Source organism: Chelon labrosus, assembly GCF_963514085.1.
Source record: "Chelon labrosus genome assembly, chromosome: 5".
NCBI classification, from domain to species: domain Eukaryota; kingdom Metazoa; phylum Chordata; class Actinopteri; order Mugiliformes; family Mugilidae; genus Chelon; species Chelon labrosus.
Window position 1 is genome coordinate 29,243,647 of NC_140341.1, and position 13,030 is coordinate 29,256,676.

Consider the following 13,030-nt stretch of genomic DNA (forward strand, 5'->3'; position numbering starts at 1 on the left):
AGAAAAAAGGTGATGTTATGCTTTGTTCAGAAATCATAATATGCAAAAAAAAGTGTCCAAGGAAAATTACACAAGCAATACTATATCAATGTCTGGTAGCCTTTTAATACATGAGTGGACTTCTTGACTTGATAACATGACAATTTTAGGTTATTCTAAGGAAAATATTGTACTTAAGCATTTCTCCTCAGCTTTCACTTTATTGCTTTGATTACTTAAGACCCTCTGCAAAATGATTACTTTCCAACAGGTTTTTCTCTGTCATGACAATTAAACCTAATTCTTATTACTACTGACATGATATACTCCAGGTTATGAACATTCAAGGGCTGTCAATGTCACATTCTGCCTCTCCCTCTCATCTTGTTCACTGTTTCGTGTTTTTTTTGTGTGTGTTTACTTGCGCTTCAGTTTGGGCCGTGTTTGTGTAACCTGTCATCCCTGGGGTAAAGACTACTAGTACTTGGCGTTGTATGTAAAGCTGCTGAATCTTACACAATGTTGCTCTATTCTGTACACATGTATTGCATGTCTATCAATGTTAACATCTGTATTTCAATACTTCTCTAGCTCTTACAATTATGATCACCTCCAAACATCATCTATGCCAACAGTCCCATAAAAAGCTAGCCTTAGGCAGATGGGTTCCTCCGTATGAGCTGGGTTCTGCTCAAGGTTTCTTCCTGTTAAAAGGGAGTTTTTCTTTGCCACTGTCGAATTCAGGTTTGCTCTGGGGGTTTCAGGATTCACGATTTGTATTGTTATTGACGCTATATGAATAAAATTGAATTGAATTGAAAAAAAGTTTTGAAAAAGTTTCCATCAGATTAATGAGTGGAATATTGTAACTAATAATGTGGACAGAAGAAAAGTTTTATTGGTTTGTTTATGTTTTTGTTTACTTTTCTTTTGTTTTTCTTTATACAGCAGGATATCTATTATTTAATTCTAGTTTGAAACAGACCTGAAGATGGATTTTGAATACAGTATTCAGCATTATTGGTTCTGAAGTGTTGCAAATGTTTGTAAAATATTCCCATCACTTGAATGGAAGAACTTTATTAGTTTAGTTTAAAGATCATTCTAAATACAGACTCAATGTAGTATTATAACACTGCTGTGAATAAAAAGTATGATCTCATTTGTATGCAAGGAGGTTAAAGAAGTTTGAAAACTGAAATTAGGACATTACAGTAGAATATTGAAAAGAATTCAATCTCAGACAGCATTATAGCGTTGTAGTTATAAATTGGTTTAAACTCAAGGTATAATATCTTGTCACATGACATTTGTTAGAAATGCAAGCAAAACAACATAGAAAAGGAATGCAACAATCATTAAGGCAATGTTAACTGAGAAATGAAATGAGGAGAGAAAAAATAAAAAAAAAGTCTACTAAATGTAGATTCATGGCCTGCTCACAAATTGAAACACAGTTGTTATAAAAAGTATTACTGTAATTGGAATGCACACTTGGAGCAAAAGAGTCATTGTATTTACTTTTCTTTGTAAGGATTCTAATGAAAAAATTAGCTAAGAAAATGTAAGTGGTTGAACCAGACTTTTGGGTAGCTGTTGCTGATAACATACCAAGAACAGTTGGTGATTCTGGGGTCACATCAATAACCACAGCTTCCACAAAGGACATAAGCTGCTGTTGGACACCAGGAAGCTCAGTGAATTCAGACACAGACAGAGCATTACTGGGGTCATGGGATATCTTCTGCAGTTCTCTGATATCAGAGCCTCTGGTTCCAATTGCAAAAGTCAAGACACCCAGCTGTTTGAGAGCAGAGGCTGGTGCGTCAACACTGTCAAAAGATCGTCCACCACTTAGCAATATTAGGATCTGTGGAACTCCTTCCAGGCGCCTGCTTCCAGCAGAGGCCGTGAAAACATTATCCCTCAAGTACTGGAGAGCTGCTCCAGTGTTGAGGGGTCTTCCGCCTTTGTGCCTCAAACCTCTGACAGTGTCAAGGATCTCGCCTTTTGTGGCATATGTGTTCAAATAGAATTGGACAGCTGGATCTCTGCTGTACTGAACCACTGAGACACGGTCTCTGTTGTCATCCACACTCAGTGTCTCCACTACAGTTTGAACAAAGTCTCTCATAGCTGGGAATCCAGTTCTACTACCATCAGATCCATCCAGCAAGAACACATAATCCCTTCCTGGTGGTTGTCTCCCTACTAGGAAAGACAAGATTTGGGACATGTTTAGGCACAGTCATCCAGTCTTTCCTGTGGCAAAGTCAGACAATGAAAGCTAACCATAACTTTTACAACTCGCAATGATAAGGCTGCCATAATTGGTTCTTCAAACTGCACTGGCTGACGTAGACTCAGTAAATCACACATTAATACAGGTCAAGCTGTGTCCTACCCTGAGTTTGAAAGGTAAATATAGATTACTTTCTTACCAGTCACTGTTGGTGTCATTGGCGTGGCCCTGACTAGCACTGTGCTCATTACTGAGGAAAGCTGTTCTTGGACACCTGGGAGGTCAGTGAACTCAGACACTGATAGAGCATAACTCGGCTCATATGATATCTTCTGCAGCTCTCTACTGTCAGAGTTCCTTGTTCCAATGCCAATCACAAAGATGCCCTGCTGTTTGAGAGCAGAGGCTGGGGTGTCTACATTGTCAAAAGATCTTCCCCCAGTCAGCAGGATCAACATCTGTGGAACACCTTGAAAGCGCCGACTTCCGGAGGAGTTTGTAAAGACGTTGTCTCTGACGTATTGGAGGGCAGCCCCAGTGTTGAGGGGTCTTCCTCCTTTGTGCCTAAGCCCTCTGACCGAATCAGCAACATCCTCTTTCGTGTTATGTGAGTTCAGATAGAAGTTGACCTCTGCTTCTCTGCTGTACTGGACCACAGAGACTCGGTCGTTGTTTTCTCCCACATTGAGTTTATCCACCACTGTCTTAACAAACTCGCGCATGGCAGGGAAGCTATTCCTAGTGCTATCAGAACCATCCAGGAGGAATACAATATCCTTTTTGGCAGTGTCAACTGAGAAAAGACAGGAAGACAAAAAAGTCAAAACCTCTGCTAAAAGTACAGTCATGGGCAAATCATCAACCGGCCTGCTTTTTGTTTTGTTGTTTTGGTTGAAAGCACATGGACCTTCCTACTTGTGTTTTAAACAGAGGGAAAGTACACTACCAACTTTCTGGAAATGCACACATAGAGCAAATCATGTTCCTTTATTTCTTTTTTTTCTTATTCCACCCTCTGAATGTTGGTGGAACAAAGAAGGTAGTCAGCAAAAAGACGTGCTTGATAACATACCAAGTACAGTTGGTGATTCCGGGGTCACGTCAATAACCACATTTTCCACGGAGGACATAAGTTGCTGTTGGACACCAGGAAGCTCAGTGAATTCAGACACAGACAGAGCATTACTGGGGTCATGGGATATCTTCTGCAGTTCTCTGATATCAGAGCCTCTGGTTCCAATTGCAAAAGTCAAGACACCCAGCTGTTTGAGAGCAGAGGCTGGTGCGTCAACACTGTCAAAAGATCGTCCACCACTTAGCAATATTAGGATCTGTGGAACTCCTTCCAGACGCCTGCTTCCAGCAGAGGCCGTGAAAACATTATCCCTCAAGTACTGGAGAGCTGCTCCAGTGTTGAGGGGTCTTCCGCCTTTGTGCCTCAAACCTCTGACAGTGTCAAGGATCTCGCCTTTTGTGGCATATGTGTTCAAATAGAATTGGACAGCTGGATCTCTGCTGTACTGAACCACTGAGACACGGTCTCTGTTGTCATCCACACTCAGTGTCTCCACTACGGTTTGAACAAAGTCTCTCATAGCTGGGAATCCAGTTCTACTACCATCAGATCCATCCAGCAAGAACACATAATCCCTTCCTGGTGGTTGTCTCCCTACTAGGAAAGATAAGATTTGGGACATGTTTAGGCACAGTCATCCAGTCTTTCCTGTGGCAAAGTCAGACAATGAAAGCTAACCATAACTTTTACAACTCGCAATGATAAGGCTGCCATAATTGGTTCTTCAAACTGCACTGGCTGACGTAGACTCAGTAAATCACACATTAATACAGGTCAAGCTGTGTCCTACCCTGAGCTTGAAAGGTAAACATAGATTACTTTCTTACCAGTCACTGTTGGTGTCATTGGCGTGGCCCTGACTAGCACTGTGCTCATTACTGAGGAAAGCTGTTCTTGGACACCTGGGAGGTCAGTGAACTCAGACACTGATAGAGCATAACTCGGCTCATATGATATCTTCTGCAGCTCTCTACTGTCAGAGTTCCTTGTTCCAATGCCAATCACAAAGATGCCCTGCTGTTTGAGAGCAGAGGCTGGGGTGTCTACATTGTCAAAAGATCTTCCCCCAGTCAGCAGGATCAACATCTGTGGAACACCTTGAAAGCGCCGACTTCCGGAGGAGTTTGTAAAGACGTTGTCTCTGACGTATTGGAGGGCAGCCCCAGTGTTGAGGGGTCTTCCTCCTTTGTGCCTAAGCCCTCTGACCGAATCAGCAACATCCTCTTTCGTGTTATGTGAGTTCAGATAGAAGTTGACCTCTGCTTCTCTGCTGTACTGGACCACAGAGACTCGGTCGTTGTTTTCTCCCACATTGAGTTTATCCACCACTGTCTTAACAAACTCGCGCATGGCAGGGAAGCTATTCCTAGTGCTATCAGAACCATCCAGGAGGAATACAATATCCTTTTTGGCAGTGTCAACTGAGAAAAGACAGGAAGACAAAAAAGTCAAAACCTCTGCTAAAAGTACAGTCATGGGCAAATCATCAACCGGCCTGCTTTTTGTTTTGTTGTTTTGGTTGAAAGCACATGGACCTTCCTACTTGTGTTTTAAACAGAGGGAAAGTACACTACCAACTTTCTGGAAATGCACACATAGAGCAAATCATGTTCCTTTATTTCTTTTTTTTCTTATTCCACCCTCTGAATGTTGGTGGAACAAAGAAGGTAGTCAGCAAAAAGACGTGCTTGATAACATACCAAGTACAGTTGGTGATTCCGGGGTCACGTCAATAACCACATTTTCCACGGAGGACATAAGTTGCTGTTGGACACCAGGAAGCTCAGTGAATTCAGACACAGACAGAGCATTACTGGGGTCATGGGATATCTTCTGCAGTTCTCTGATATCAGAGCCTCTGGTTCCAATTGCAAAAGTCAAGACACCCAGCTGTTTGAGAGCAGAGGCTGGTGCGTCAACACTGTCAAAAGATCGTCCACCACTTAGCAATATTAGGATCTGTGGAACTCCTTCCAGACGCCTGCTTCCAGCAGAGGCCGTGAAAACATTATCCCTCAAGTACTGGAGAGCTGCTCCAGTGTTGAGGGGTCTTCCGCCTTTGTGCCTCAAACCTCTGACAGTGTCAAGGATCTCGCCTTTTGTGGCATATGTGTTCAAATAGAATTGGACAGCTGGATCTCTGCTGTACTGAACCACTGAGACACGGTCTCTGTTGTCATCCACACTCAGTGTCTCCACTACGGTTTGAACAAAGTCTCTCATAGCTGGGAATCCAGTTCTACTACCATCAGATCCATCCAGCAAGAACACATAATCCCTTCCTGGTGGTTGTCTCCCTACTAGGAAAGATAAGATTTGGGACATGTTTAGGCACAGTCATCCAGTCTTTCCTGTGGCAAAGTCAGACAATGAAAGCTAACCATAACTTTTACAACTCGCAATGATAAGGCTGCCATAATTGGTTCTTCAAACTGCACTGGCTGACGTAGACTCAGTAAATCACACATTAATACAGGTCAAGCTGTGTCCTACCCTGAGCTTGAAAGGTAAACATAGATTACTTTCTTACCAGTCACTGTTGGTGTCATTGGCGTGGCCCTGACTAGCACTGTGCTCATTACTGAGGAAAGCTGTTCTTGGACACCTGGGAGGTCAGTGAACTCAGACACTGATAGAGCATAACTCGGCTCATATGATATCTTCTGCAGCTCTCTACTGTCAGAGTTCCTTGTTCCAATGCCAATCACAAAGATGCCCTGCTGTTTGAGAGCAGAGGCTGGGGTGTCTACATTGTCAAAAGATCTTCCCCCAGTCAGCAGGATCAACATCTGTGGAACACCTTGAAAGCGCCGACTTCCGGAGGAGTTTGTAAAGACGTTGTCTCTGACGTATTGGAGGGCAGCCCCAGTGTTGAGGGGTCTTCCTCCTTTGTGCCTAAGCCCTCTGACCGAATCCGCAACATCCTCTTTCGTGTTATGTGAGTTCAGATAGAAGTTGACCTCTGCTTCTCTGCTGTACTGGACCACAGAGACTCGGTCGTTGTTTTCTCCCACACTGAGTTTATCCACCACTGTCTTAACAAACTCGCGCATGGCAGGGAAGCTATTCCTAGTGCTATCAGAACCATCCAGGAGGAATACAATATCCTTTTTGGCAGTGTCAACTGAGAAAAGACAGGAAGACAAAAAAGTCAAAACCTCTGCTAAAAGTACAGTCATGGGCAAATCATCAACCGGTCCGTTTTTTCTTTTTTTCTTTTTTTTTTTTTGGTTCAAAGCACATGGACCTTCCTACTTGTGTTTTAAACAGAGGGAAAGTACACTACCAACTTTCTGGAAATGCACACATAGAGCAAATCATGTTCCTTTATTTCTTTTTTTTCTTATTCCACCCTCTGAATGTTGGTGGAACAAAGAAGGTAGTCAGCAAAAAGACGTGCTTGATAACATACCAAGTACAGTTGGTGATTCCGGGGTCACGTCAATAACCACATTTTCCACGGAGGACATAAGTTGCTGTTGGACACCAGGAAGCTCAGTGAATTCAGACACAGACAGAGCATTACTGGGGTCATGGGATATCTTCTGCAGTTCTCTGATATCAGAGCCTCTGGTTCCAATTGCAAAAGTCAAGACACCCAGCTGTTTGAGAGCAGAGGCTGGTGCGTCAACACTGTCAAAAGATCGTCCACCACTTAGCAATATTAGGATCTGTGGAACTCCTTCCAGACGCCTGCTTCCAGCAGAGGCCGTGAAAACATTATCCCTCAAGTACTGGAGAGCTGCTCCAGTGTTGAGGGGTCTTCCGCCTTTGTGCCTCAAACCTCTGACAGTGTCAAGGATCTCGCCTTTTGTGGCATATGTGTTCAAATAGAATTGGACAGCTGGATCTCTGCTGTACTGAACCACTGAGACACGGTCTCTGTTGTCATCCACACTCAGTGTCTCCACTACGGTTTGAACAAAGTCTCTCATAGCTGGGAATCCAGTTCTACTACCATCAGATCCATCCAGCAAGAACACATAATCCCTTCCTGGTGGTTGTCTCCCTACTAGGAAAGATAAGATTTGGGACATGTTTAGGCACAGTCATCCAGTCTTTCCTGTGGCAAAGTCAGACAATGAAAGCTAACCATAACTTTTACAACTCGCAATGATTAGGCTGCCATAATTGGTTCTTCAAACTGCACTGGCTGACGTAGACTCAGTAAATCACACATTAATACAGGTCAAGCTGTGTCCTACCCTGAGCTTGAAAGGTAAATATAGATTACTTTCTTACCAGTCACTGTTGGTGTCATTGGCGTGGCCCTGACTAGCACTGTGCTCATTACTGAGGAAAGCTGTTCTTGGACACCTGGGAGGTCAGTGAACTCAGACACTGATAGAGCATAACTCGGCTCATATGATATCTTCTGCAGCTCTCTACTGTCAGAGTTCCTTGTTCCAATGCCAATCACAAAGATGCCCTGCTGTTTGAGAGCAGAGGCTGGGGTGTCTACATTGTCAAAAGATCTTCCCCCAGTCAGCAGGATCAACATCTGTGGAACACCTTGAAAGCGCCGACTTCCGGAGGAGTTTGTAAAGACGTTGTCTCTGACGTATTGGAGGGCAGCCCCAGTGTTGAGGGGTCTTCCTCCTTTGTGCCTAAGCCCTCTGACCGAATCCGCAACATCCTCTTTCGTGTTATGTGAGTTCAGATAGAAGTTGACCTCTGCTTCTCTGCTGTACTGGACCACAGAGACTCGGTCGTTGTTTTCTCCCACATTGAGTTTATCCACCACTGTCTTAACAAACTCGCGCATGGCAGGGAAGCTATTCCTAGTGCTATCAGAACCATCCAGGAGGAATACAATATCCTTTTTGGCAGTGTCAACTGAGAAAAGACAGGAAGACAAAAAAGTCAAAACCTCTGCTAAAAGTACAGTCATGGGCAAATCATCAACCGGTCTGCTTTTTGTTTTGTTTTTTTGATTAAAAGCACATGGACCTTCCTACTTGTGTTTTAAACAGAGGGAAAGTACACTACCAACTTTCTGGAAATGCACACATAGAGCAAATCATGTTCCTTTATTTCTTTTTTTTCTTATTCCACCCTCTGAATGTTGGTGGAACAAAGAAGGTAGTCAGCAAAAAGACGTGCTTGATAACATACCAAGTACAGTTGGTGATTCCGGGGTCACGTCAATAACCACATTTTCCACGGAGGACATAAGTTGCTGTTGGACACCAGGAAGCTCAGTGAATTCAGACACAGACAGAGCATTACTGGGGTCATGGGATATCTTCTGCAGTTCTCTGATATCAGAGCCTCTGGTTCCAATTGCAAAAGTCAAGACACCCAGCTGTTTGAGAGCAGAGGCTGGTGCGTCAACACTGTCAAAAGATCGTCCACCACTTAGCAATATTAGGATCTGTGGAACTCCTTCCAGACGCCTGCTTCCAGCAGAGGCCGTGAAAACATTATCCCTCAAGTACTGGAGAGCTGCTCCAGTGTTGAGGGGTCTTCCGCCTTTGTGCCTCAAACCTCTGACAGTGTCAAGGATCTCGCCTTTTGTGGCATATGTGTTCAAATAGAATTGGACAGCTGGATCTCTGCTGTACTGAACCACTGAGACACGGTCTCTGTTGTCATCCACACTCAGTGTCTCCACTACGGTTTGAACAAAGTCTCTCATAGCTGGGAATCCAGTTCTACTACCATCAGATCCATCCAGCAAGAACACATAATCCCTTCCTGGTGGTTGTCTCCCTACTAGGAAAGATAAGATTTGGGACATGTTTAGGCACAGTCATCCAGTCTTTCCTGTGGCAAAGTCAGACAATGAAAGCTAACCATAACTTTTACAACTCGCAATGATAAGGCTGCCATAATTGGTTCTTCAAACTGCACTGGCTGACGTAGACTCAGTAAATCACACATTAATACAGGTCAAGCTGTGTCCTACCCTGAGCTTGAAAGGTAAATATAGATTACTTTCTTACCAGTCACTGTTGGTGTCATTGGCGTGGCCCTGACTAGCACTGTGCTCATTACTGAGGAAAGCTGTTCTTGGACACCTGGGAGGTCAGTGAACTCAGACACTGATAGAGCATAACTCGGCTCATATGATATCTTCTGCAGCTCTCTACTGTCAGAGTTCCTTGTTCCAATGCCAATCACAAAGATGCCCTGCTGTTTGAGAGCAGAGGCTGGGGTGTCTACATTGTCAAAAGATCTTCCCCCAGTCAGCAGGATCAACATCTGTGGAACACCTTGAAAGCGCCGACTTCCGGAGGAGTTTGTAAAGACGTTGTCTCTGACGTATTGGAGGGCAGCCCCAGTGTTGAGGGGTCTTCCTCCTTTGTGCCTAAGCCCTCTGACCGAATCCGCAACATCCTCTTTCGTGTTATGTGAGTTCAGATAGAAGTTGACCTCTGCTTCTCTGCTGTACTGGACCACAGAGACTCGGTCGTTGTTTTCTCCCACACTGAGTTTATCCACCACTGTCTTAACAAACTCGCGCATGGCAGGGAAGCTATTCCTAGTGCTATCAGAACCATCCAGGAGGAATACAATATCCTTTTTGGCAGTGTCAACTGAGAAAAGACAGGAAGACAAAAAAGTCAAAACCTCTGCTAAAAGTACAGTCATGGGCAAATCATCAACCGGTCCGTTTTTTCTTTTTTTCTTTTTTTTTTTTTGGTTCAAAGCACATGGACCTTCCTACTTGTGTTTTAAACAGAGGGAAAGTACACTACCAACTTTCTGGAAATGCACACATAGAGCAAATCATGTTCCTTTATTTCTTTTTTTTCTTATTCCACCCTCTGAATGTTGGTGGAACAAAGAAGGTAGTCAGCAAAAAGACGTGCTTGATAACATACCAAGTACAGTTGGTGATTCCGGGGTCACGTCAATAACCACATTTTCCACGGAGGACATAAGTTGCTGTTGGACACCAGGAAGCTCAGTGAATTCAGACACAGACAGAGCATTACTGGGGTCATGGGATATCTTCTGCAGTTCTCTGATATCAGAGCCTCTGGTTCCAATTGCAAAAGTCAAGACACCCAGCTGTTTGAGAGCAGAGGCTGGTGCGTCAACACTGTCAAAAGATCGTCCACCACTTAGCAATATTAGGATCTGTGGAACTCCTTCCAGACGCCTGCTTCCAGCCGAGGCCGTGAAAACATTATCCCTCAAGTACTGGAGAGCTGCTCCAGTGTTGAGGGGTCTTCCGCCTTTGTGCCTCAAACCTCTGACAGTGTCAAGGATCTCGCCTTTTGTGGCATATGTGTTCAAATAGAATTGGACAGCTGGATCTCTGCTGTACTGAACCACTGAGACACGGTCTCTGTTGTCATCCACACTCAGTGTCTCCACTACGGTTTGAACAAAGTCTCTCATAGCTGGGAATCCAGTTCTACTACCATCAGATCCATCCAGCAAGAACACATAATCCCTTCCTGGTGGTTGTCTCCCTACTAGGAAAGATAAGATTTGGGACATGTTTAGGCACAGTCATCCAGTCTTTCCTGTGGCAAAGTCAGACAATGAAAGCTAACCATAACTTTTACAACTCGCAATGATAAGGCTGCCATAATTGGTTCTTCAAACTGCACTGGCTGACGTAGACTCAGTAAATCACACATTAATACAGGTCAAGCTGTGTCCTACCCTGAGCTTGAAAGGTAAATATAGATTACTTTCTTACCAGTCACTGTTGGTGTCATTGGCGTGGCCCTGACTAGCACTGTGCTCATTACTGAGGAAAGCTGTTCTTGGACACCTGGGAGGTCAGTGAACTCAGACACTGATAGAGCATAACTCGGCTCATATGATATCTTCTGCAGCTCTCTACTGTCAGAGTTCCTTGTTCCAATGCCAATCACAAAGATGCCCTGCTGTTTGAGAGCAGAGGCTGGGGTGTCTACATTGTCAAAAGATCTTCCCCCAGTCAGCAGGATCAACATCTGTGGAACACCTTGAAAGCGCCGACTTCCGGAGGAGTTTGTAAAGACGTTGTCTCTGACGTATTGGAGGGCAGCCCCAGTGTTGAGGGGTCTTCCTCCTTTGTGCCTAAGCCCTCTGACCGAATCCGCAACATCCTCTTTCGTGTTATGTGAGTTCAGATAGAAGTTGACCTCTGCTTCTCTGCTGTACTGGACCACAGAGACTCGGTCGTTGTTTTCTCCCACACTGAGTTTATCCACCACTGTCTTAACAAACTCGCGCATGGCAGGGAAGCTATTCCTAGTGCTATCAGAACCATCCAGGAGGAATACAATATCCTTTTTGGCAGTGTCAACTGAGAAAAGACAGGAAGACAAAAAAGTCAAAACCTCTGCTAAAAGTACAGTCATGGGCAAATCATCAACCGGTCCGTTTTTTCTTTTTTTCTTTTTTTTTTTTTGGTTCAAAGCACATGGACCTTCCTACTTGTGTTTTAAACAGAGGGAAAGTACACTACCAACTTTCTGGAAATGCACACATAGAGCAAATCATGTTCCTTTATTTCTTTTTTTTCTTATTCCACCCTCTGAATGTTGGTGGAACAAAGAAGGTAGTCAGCAAAAAGACGTGCTTGATAACATACCAAGTACAGTTGGTGATTCCGGGGTCACGTCAATAACCACATTTTCCACGGAGGACATAAGTTGCTGTTGGACACCAGGAAGCTCAGTGAATTCAGACACAGACAGAGCATTACTGGGGTCATGGGATATCTTCTGCAGTTCTCTGATATCAGAGCCTCTGGTTCCAATTGCAAAAGTCAAGACACCCAGCTGTTTGAGAGCAGAGGCTGGTGCGTCAACACTGTCAAAAGATCGTCCACCACTTAGCAATATTAGGATCTGTGGAACTCCTTCCAGACGCCTGCTTCCAGCAGAGGCCGTGAAAACATTATCCCTCAAGTACTGGAGAGCTGCTCCAGTGTTGAGGGGTCTTCCGCCTTTGTGCCTCAAACCTCTGACAGTGTCAAGGATCTCGCCTTTTGTGGCATATGTGTTCAAATAGAATTGGACAGCTGGATCTCTGCTGTACTGAACCACTGAGACACGGTCTCTGTTGTCATCCACACTCAGTGTCTCCACTACGGTTTGAACAAAGTCTCTCATAGCTGGGAATCCAGTTCTACTACCATCAGATCCATCCAGCAAGAACACATAATCCCTTCCTGGTGGTTGTCTCCCTACTAGGAAAGATAAGATTTGGGACATGTTTAGGCACAGTCATCCAGTCTTTCCTGTGGCAAAGTCAGACAATGAAAGCTAACCATAACTTTTACAACTCGCAATGATAAGGCTGCCATAATTGGTTCTTCAAACTGCACTGGCTGACGTAGACTCAGTAAATCACACATTAATACAGGTCAAGCTGTGTCCTACCCTGAGCTTGAAAGGTAAATATAGATTACTTTCTTACCAGTCACTGTTGGTGTCATTGGCGTGGCCCTGACTAGCACTGTGCTCATTACTGAGGAAAGCTGTTCTTGGACACCTGGGAGGTCAGTGAACTCAGACACTGATAGAGCATAACTCGGCTCATATGATATCTTCTGCAGCTCTCTACTGTCAGAGTTCCTTGTTCCAATGCCAATCACAAAGATGCCCTGCTGTTTGAGAGCAGAGGCTGGGGTGTCTACATTGTCAAAAGATCTTCCCCCAGTCAGCAGGATCAACATCTGTGGAACACCTTGAAAGCGCCGACTTCCGGAGGAGTTTGTAAAGACGTTGTCTCTGACGTATTGGAGGGCAGCCCCAGTGTTGAGGGGTCTTCCTCCTTTGTGT

At 44.3% G+C, this 13,030-nt stretch overlaps 3 protein-coding genes across 7 annotated transcripts in view; all 3 read right to left on the bottom strand.

Moving 5' to 3' along the window:
* LOC311488196 (collagen alpha-3(VI) chain-like) overlaps positions 1-13,030 on the bottom strand; it is a 93,660-nt gene that overhangs the window by 16,557 nt on the left and 64,073 nt on the right. The window lies entirely within an intron of this gene.
* LOC311488718 (collagen alpha-3(VI) chain-like) lies at positions 1,158-3,918 on the bottom strand (the record flags this gene model as incomplete). Its single annotated transcript, XM_084545569.1, has 4 exons — positions 1,158-1,174; positions 1,591-2,190; positions 2,421-3,014; positions 3,294-3,918. 4 exons carry the CDS (start codon positions 3,916-3,918, stop codon positions 1,158-1,160), a joined length of 1,836 nt encoding a protein of 611 aa, XP_084401695.1.
* LOC311488719 (collagen alpha-3(VI) chain-like) lies at positions 4,083-5,519 on the bottom strand (the record flags this gene model as incomplete). The annotated part of the gene is made up of 2 exons (XM_084545570.1): positions 4,083-4,717; positions 4,997-5,519. 2 exons carry the CDS (start codon positions 5,517-5,519, stop codon positions 4,083-4,085), a joined length of 1,158 nt encoding a protein of 385 aa, XP_084401696.1.